This window comes from Drosophila busckii, chromosome X (assembly GCF_011750605.1).
Source record: "Drosophila busckii strain San Diego stock center, stock number 13000-0081.31 chromosome X, ASM1175060v1, whole genome shotgun sequence".
Classification (NCBI taxonomy): Eukaryota; Metazoa; Arthropoda; class Insecta; order Diptera; family Drosophilidae; genus Drosophila; species Drosophila busckii.
This window is the reverse complement of record NC_046608.1, coordinates 4527940-4535789: the sequence shown is the minus strand read 5'-3', so window position 1 is coordinate 4535789 and position 7850 is coordinate 4527940. Positions and strand designations below refer to the sequence as shown.

General features: G+C 39.5%; 3 protein-coding genes across 4 annotated transcripts; 2 read left to right on the top strand and 1 right to left on the bottom strand.

The window, feature by feature from the left end:
- Positions 1 to 452: 452 nt before the first annotated feature.
- On the top strand, positions 453 to 1521 carry LOC108604941 (inhibitor of growth protein 1-like). The gene is made up of 2 exons (XM_033294372.1): positions 453 to 1385; positions 1471 to 1521. Exons 1-2 carry the CDS (start codon positions 453 to 455, stop codon positions 1519 to 1521), a joined length of 984 nt encoding a protein of 327 aa, XP_033150263.1.
- Positions 1522 to 2162: 641 nt separating this feature from the next.
- On the top strand, positions 2163 to 4461 carry LOC117134911. The gene is made up of 4 exons (XM_033294371.1): positions 2163 to 2189; positions 2249 to 2836; positions 2962 to 3435; positions 3807 to 4461. The coding sequence occupies exons 1-4, from the start codon at positions 2163 to 2165 to the stop codon at positions 4407 to 4409; spliced, it is 1692 nt and encodes a 563-aa protein (XP_033150262.1). The 3' UTR covers positions 4410 to 4461.
- Positions 4462 to 4979: 518 nt separating this feature from the next.
- LOC117134917 (GTP-binding nuclear protein Ran-like) lies at positions 4980 to 6402 on the bottom strand. Of its 2 annotated transcripts, none has more exons than XM_033294399.1 (3): positions 6365 to 6402; positions 5728 to 6296; positions 4980 to 5304 (listed from the first exon to the last, which is right to left on the bottom strand). In XM_033294399.1, the coding sequence occupies exons 2-3, from the start codon at positions 6172 to 6174 to the stop codon at positions 5089 to 5091; spliced, it is 663 nt and encodes a 220-aa protein (XP_033150290.1). In that variant the 5' UTR covers positions 6175 to 6296; positions 6365 to 6402; the 3' UTR covers positions 4980 to 5088. The 2 variants fall into 2 exon arrangements, with proteins under 2 accessions (XP_033150290.1, XP_033150291.1); XM_033294400.1 differs by having other exon boundaries at positions 5728 to 6201; positions 6255 to 6365.
- Positions 6403 to 7850: the final 1448 nt, after the last annotated feature.

Sequence of the window (7850 nt, the reverse complement as noted above, 5' to 3'; positions counted from 1 at the left end):
ACAACATAAATATAAAATAGTAAAGCATTTGTTTAAACCTTTACAATTTACAGCTAAACAGCTAAAAACAAACAGCAGCTTAATATTTTAAGTAAGTGGCGCTGCAAATTTAATTTATTATATAAAACTAATAACGATTTTTAGCATTTTTTTTGTAATTATATAAAACTGAAAGCCTTTGGCTTATTTACGTTTATTTTCACTATTTTTATGCGCTTAAGCCTTTGTTAATTTTAAATAATGAAATTTTTTTCTCTTTTCAAATACGAATATTTATTGCAACTAAGTTTGCTTTAGTCAATTTTTTGTTAACAAATTTTCCACAGCAAAGTAGCTTGATTTCAATTTTTTCTATAAAATAATATAAACTAAACATTCGTATTGTTGCTTACGTATTGTCAACGCTACGCATTAATTTTAGAAAATTTATAAAAATAACAAATACAATTAAAATGTCTGCAGCAGAGTCCGAGGCCATCAAGTCGGCCAACTATGTGGACAATTATCTGAACTCGGTGGAGCATCTGCCGGACGATGTGCAGCAGCAGCTTTCGCGCATACGCGAGCTTGATGTACAGTACAAAGGCGTGATACGCGATATGAATCACTATCACGATCTCTATATGTCGCAGTTGAGCTCGGTGAGCTCTAAGACCAGATGCTATGCACGCATGCAGCAGGGTCTAATACAAGCTCAGCAGCTGGGCGATAAAAAGATCGAGATTGTGAATCGTCTGCACAGCATAATCGGTGCCAAGGTGCATCAACTAGATGCGGCTGAGCAGCAACTTGACTTGGACACAGCACAGAGTGCCATGCGTGCTGATGAAGACAAAGGTGGCGGCAGCAGTGTAGCTGCTCTAGTGGAAAATGAGCAGCCAGAAAGTGCAGCTTCCTCGCTTGTGGGGGCTTCAAGCTCATTGGGCAATGCTGCAAGCATTGCGAGTCAAAATAGAATCGAAATCTTCGATATTGAATTGAATACTGCCAAAGCAGAATGCAAAGGAAATGAAAGCGAGCTCAATACCGCTTTGGTCGCCAGTCAGCGGCGCTATGCGAATGAAACGATGAATGTTAACTCCGAAGAAATCAGCGCTAATGCTTTGAATACTGCCAAAGAAATTGGCAATGGCAACGAAAGCGGCCTCAGGCGCTCGCAACGGTGCTTTGCGAGCCAAATAAATTATGCGCAGCTAATGGAAAACGGCGTTGGCAATGGGAATGGAAACTCTTTGCTTAGCGATGGCCTCGCCGCTGAATTCGGCAGCAAGAGCTCGCAGGTGCTCCTTGCGAGCCAAAAGAAAAATCAAAACCTAGTGCAAATCGTCGATAATGCAGCCAACGAAGTTGTCAAGGGGAATGAAAGCGAGCGCAAGAATTCTGTGGTCAGCGGTGCTGCTTCAAGCTCTGGCGCTGGCGCTGCTAACTCAATGGCCAATGCTGCAAGTCTGAGTTTGATCAATGCTGCAGGCGAGTTCGATGGCACAAGAAGCTACCAGCGGCGCTTTGCGAGCGCAATAAATTATGCGCACCGAATGGAAAAAGTAGGTGTCAATGGGAATGAAAGTTACCAGCGGCGTTATGCGAGTGAAAAGAAGAATCAAAACTTAGTGGAAATTGGGGGTAATGCTTTGAATACTGCCAAGCAAGGTGTCAATGGAAATGAAAGTTACCAGCGGCGCTATCCAAGTCAATTGAAGAATCAAAACTTATTGGAAATCGGGAGTAATGCCCAGCAAGTTGTCAATGGGAATGGAATTTTCCAGCATCGCTATCCATGTCAAAAGAAGAATCAAAACGTAGTGGAAATCGTTGGTAATGCTTTGAATACTGCCAAGGAAGGTGTCAATGGAAATGAAAGTTACCAGCGGCGCTATGCGAGTGAAAAGAAGAATCAAAACTTATTGGAAATCGGGGGTAATACTTTGAATACTGCCAAGGAAGGTGTCAGTGGGAATGGAAGCTACCAGCAGCGCTATCCAAGTCAAAAGAAGAATCAAAACGTAGTGGAAATCGGGGGTAATGCTTTGAATACTGCCAAGCAAGGTGTCAATGGAAATGAAAGTTACCAGCGGCGCTATCCAAGTCAATTGAAGAATCAAAACTTATTGGAAATCGGGGGGGTAATGCTTTGAATACTGCCAAGCAAGGTGTCAATGGAAATGAAAGTTACCAGCGGCGCTATCCAAGTCAATTGAAGAATCAAAACTTATTGGAAATCGGGGGTAATGCTTTGAATACTGGCAAGGAAGGTGTCAATGGAAATGAAAGTTACCAGCGGCGCTATGCGAGTGAAAAGAAGAATCAAAACTTATTGGAAATCGGGGGTAATGCTTTGAATACTGCCAAGGAAGGTGTCAATGGAAATGGAAGCTACCAGCAGCGCTATCCAAGTCAAAAGAAGAATCAAAACGTAGTGGAAATCGGGGGTAATGCTTTGAATACTGCCAAGCAAGGTGTCAATGGAAATGAAAGTTACCAGCGGCGCTATCCAAGTCAAAAGAAGAATCAAAACTTATTGGAAATCGGGGGTAATGCTTTGAATACTGCCAAGCAAGGTGTCAATGGAAATGAAAGTTACCAGCGGCGCTATGCGAGTGAAAAGAAGAATCAAAACTCAGTGGAAATCGGGGGTAATGCTTTGAATACTGCCAAGGAAGGTGTCAATGGGAATGGAAGCTACCAGCAGCGCTATCCAAGTCAAAAGAAGAATCAAAACGTAGTGGAAATCGGGGGTAATGCTTTGAATACTGCCAAGCAAGGTGTCAATGGAAATGAAAGTTACCAGCGGCGCTATCCAAGTCAATTGAAGAATCAAACTTATTGGAAATCGGGGGTAATGCTTTGAATACTGCCAAGCAAGGTGTCAATGGAAATGAAAGTTACCAGCGGCGCTATCCAAGTCAATTGAAGAATCAAAACTTATTGGAAATCGGGGGTAATGCTTTGAATACTGCCAAGCAAGGTGTCAATGGAAATGAAAGTTACCAGCGGCGCTATCCAAGTCAAAAGAAGAATCAAAACTTATTGGAAATCGAGGGTAATGCTTTGAATACGGCCCAGGAAGCTGTCAATGGGAATGGAAGCTACCAGCAGCGCTATCCTAGTCAAAAGAGGAATCAAAACGTAGTAGAAATTGGCAGTAATGCTTTGAATACTGGCAAGGAAGGTATCAATGGAAATGGAAGCTACCAGCGGCGCTATGCGAGTGAAAAGAAGAATCAAAACGTAGTGGAAATCCGGGGTAATGCTTTGAATACTGCCAAGGAAGGTTTCAATGGCAATGAAAGTTACCAGCGGCGCTATCCAAGTCAAAAGAAGAATCAAAACTTATTGGAAATCGAGGGTAATGCTTTGAATACGGCCCAGGAAGCTGTCAATGGGAATGGAAGCTACCAGCAGCGCTATCCTAGTCAAAAGAAGTATTCAAAAACGGTAGATGGGAAATCGGGGGGGGTAATGCTGTTGAATACTGCCAGAGGCGTCAATGAAATTGAGAGTTAACCAGCGGCGCTATCCAAGGTCACAATAAGAATCAAAAACTTATGGGCATCGAGGTTATGCTTTGAATACGGCCCGGAAGCTGCAATGGCGACATGGAAGCTACGCAGCGCTATTCCCCTAGTCAAAAGAGTAATCACACAGCGTAGATAGAAAATTGGCAGTTAATGCTAATTTGAATACTGGCAAAGGAAGGGTATCATTGGAAATGGAAAAGGCTACCGAGCGGCGCTATTTGCGAGTGCAAAAGAAGAATCAAAACGGTAGTGAGAAACATCCGGGGTGATGCTTGAATACTGGCGAAGGAAGGTGTCAATGGAAATGAAAGTTACCAGCGGCGCTATCCAAGTCAAAAGAAGAATCAAAACTTATTGGAAATCGAGGGTAATGCTTTGAATACTGACAACGAAGCTGGCAATGGAAATGAAGGCGGCAGCGTTTTCGATGAGTTCGGCATCAGGCGCTCCCAACGACGCTTTGCCAGCCAAATAAATTATGCGCACCTAATGGAAAGCGGCGATAAAAAAGCTGCCAACGTAGCTGGCAATGGCGCTCAGCGTAAGAGAGCAGCAGCAATGGCAGCTGGCTCTGGTGATATTGTCGGCTCTGCTAGCAAGAAGCAGAAACGCAAGGCAGCAGTTCCTGCTGATCTGGAAGGCATTGATTCAGATGAGCCCATTTATTGCGATTGCAATCAAGTCTCATTTGGTAAAATGATAGGCTGCGAAAATGATTTATGCCCCATTCAGTGGTTTCATTTCGCATGCGTTTCGGTTAAGATCAAGCCAAAGGGCGATTGGTTTTGTCCCACTTGTCGCGGCGAGCGTCCTAGTGTCATGAAGCCCAAGGCGCTGTTTCTCAAGGATTTGGAGCGCTACAACAAGGCGAAGGAAGAAGAGCAGGCTTAAGCAAAAAAGAAAATTCACAATGATATTTACAATTTATGTTTCCCTATTTATCTTTGCATGTTTGACAATTTTCATTTGTTGCTAATAATATTTCTATTAAAATTTAGAGCATGCTTAGACATAAAGCAAAGACAAGCAGCAAATATACATTTTAATGTGTATAATTTAATAAAAATACAAATATACAGAAGTGCGCAAAAGTAATTTTACAAAACTAAAGTTGAAGGTACTCACCAATTGAACATTTTATTATTGACATACTGATATTAATAGAAAGGTCTTCAAAATGCATTTTTAATGATAATTAAGTAGAATTGGTTGCATTTCAATTATTGAGTCGGGCTATTTTTGTATAATTTACAGAACAGGCTTATCTAAATATTCAAATTCCTTTTTTTTAAATTAGATTAGTTGTTAAACAGTATTAAAACCTAAATAATATGACAAGCGAATTTAAGTATTTAAATAATTATAGCTCTAAAATTGTTTTGACTGCTAAGACTTAAAGCATAAAATAGTTTCAGCTGTTAACGTGAATCAAACAGTATATTTTAATTTGCTGACATTTATTTTATAAATTAATTGTTTTTAGACTCATTTGCTTCAGCTTAAGCTTGTTGTTTTTTTGTTGTAATTATTCTAATGTTGTTTATAGCCAAATTTCTTACAAAACGTTTGCTTATAACTGCTCATCATCCTCATCGGGCAATGGGGGTAGCGCTCTTTTCATATCGCGATCAAGTTCCAGCTGCAAGTCTTTGTCTAATTTTATCTCAGGCGGAAGCAGCGCCGCCATTTCAACTAATGCTAGATTTGGATCGCCAATCAGCTTGCTAGCGAGCCAAAGAAATGGCTTCTCATAATTCAAATTCGATTTAGCAGAAATTTCAAAATACTGCAAGCAATGAAAATTTATTAGTCTAAACATAAAAAAACAAGTGGACGCCTGCGTCGGCAGCGACGTTTGTATGGTGCGTCAGCAAGCGCAGCCCGCTGTCTATATTGAAAATTAAAATGTGTATAATTCCAAAGTTAAGTCGACATCGGTCAAAAACATTATTTTCAGGTTTTAAAATATTTTTTAATTGCTTAATATTGTGGGTGCAATTCATTTTTTTCGATTAGCGGGGGAGGGGGGAGGAAATAAAAAAGAATAAAATAAAAGCGTTTGGGCTTGGATATAGGAGAACCTACCTTCTACCTGTTACATACATTTACACAACTTATAGTATTATGAATGTCAAAGTTTATAACAAACAAAGCAAACATTTGCCATTGCACTAGCTGCATCTCTTTCTTGTTTGTTGCTCTGGCTTACCTGCAAATTTTCCTGGCGATGATATACAATATGCTTGGGCTTGATTTTGCGATTTTTAACATCAACTTTATTGCCACACAGCACTATGGGAATCTTGTCACAAACGCGCAGCAAGCCTTTGTGCCAGTTGGGCACATTCTTGTAAGTGATACGCGATGTTACATCGAACATGATCATGGCACACTGGCCTACCATATAGTTGACATCTTGGAATCTAGCAAACTTCTCCTGACCGGCTGTATCCCAGACGTTGAAGCGAATGGGACCACGCGTCGTATTAAAAACCAAGGCATAAGGTTTGACACCCGACGTGGCCACATAATTCTTTTGAAACTCGCCAGTCAAATGCTTTTTGATAAATGTCGATTTGCCAGTGGCACCATCGCCCAGCAGCACGCACTTGAATGTGGGCATATCCTGTTGCAATTTCTGTAACTCTTCATCCATTAAATAGACAGCAAAGCTCGTAAAAATCTGTTAGTGTTAGCTATCGAAGATGCAGCTTGTGCAAAAGTTGAGCTGCTTACTTGGCCTTTGTTTTTTACCAACTTGCTTTCTTTTAAATTAGTCTAGAGCGCAGTTTTTGTTTATATAGCTTTCAATTAATTATATACGTAATAAAATAAACATTACATACAATTGTTAAAATATAACTGGCTCAATTGATTGCTTACAAAGAAATATATATTGAAATTATGTTGTTGATTCAGCGACGATGAAATATATTGCGTTTATTTGTTAATATTATTTTTGATAGCTTGCTCACAGCTCACTGCATTCGAATAGTAATTTCATTTAGTCCTGCGCTAGTTTCTGATTTAAAAAACCATTAGACTTGAAGTAAAAATTTGCTAAGTTATCAAGTTAGATTTGAGATTTGAAATTAAGCCATATTTATGAAATATTAGGCTGCATAAAAATGTGCTGCATTTAAATAATTTGTCAAGAAACTTTTTTTGAATTTAACGAAAATTTAAAATGAACTAAGCCTAAGCATTTTAAATTGGAATGTGCTGCTGAAACATAACTAAATGTTAGTTATGAATATTAAATTAAGTGAAAATATTTTTTTTATATATAATTTAATACACTTTTTTTTTAAATTTAACTCAGCCAGTTCCGCTGTCTATAGCTAACTGCGCTTATAAGTATGCTATGTTTTTGTTATCATGCTTGCGATTTTGATATTCATAGCTAATTACATATTTTAATTCTTTTTTAACATTTTAATAGTGAACTGCAAGTTTACTGCTTTGTTTGCACTGAGCTACGAATATTTAACTTTTAATTTGCTTTATTTACACAAGCAACAGCGTTGAAATTTAAATCGTTTTCTTTTTAGCTTTATTCGCTTGGCTCTAGACTTGTAGCTTTGGGGGGGGGGGGGTCTAGTACTTAATATTAATATGCGCAACGTTAAATGCATAGATTATATGCATATCAAATGAGCTGTGCGCGCTTGTATTATGTTTATGTGTGCGTGTGCTCTATGGAAAAGTGAGAAGGAGTGAATAAAAATAAGCGTAGCAGTCTCGACTTGCCGTTGGCTGCTTCCTGGCACGCACAATAGCTAAAGACACGCAAGCGGGTCAAGGATATTTTTGATATGCATATGAATGGCGGGAATTGAAACTCGAACTGAAACTGAAACTGAAACTTAAAGCGTAACAAGTCAAAGGCGCTTGACAAAACCAGCGGCGAAAGTCGCTCAAAAGCGGAAGCTGCTGTCAGTTTGAACGGCAAGTAGCCACGACTGGCCGTAAAAATATATATAAATTTTAAATAATAATATAGCAGCAGTTCAGTTCAGTTTGTTGCTGCTGCTGCTGCTGCTGCGTTTCGTTTGCATGTCAAGTCAAGAAAGAAAAGCTGAGATTGCTCTGCACACAAGTCAAAGGCGCTCTAATCTGCTTACCTTGTCGACATTTTCTCTCTTTGCTATTGCTGCATTCATTTGCATGCTGAGGCAAATGCTTATCGCTTGCTTAAGCCACCAGCCATCAGCCAAGGCGCATTCACTTCATTTCTTTTAGAAAGACAGAGCTTTGCTTTAATTACGCAGCAGGCCTCCACTTTGAGCACATAAACAAATCGAAAATTGTTTATGGCATGCAAATTAATCA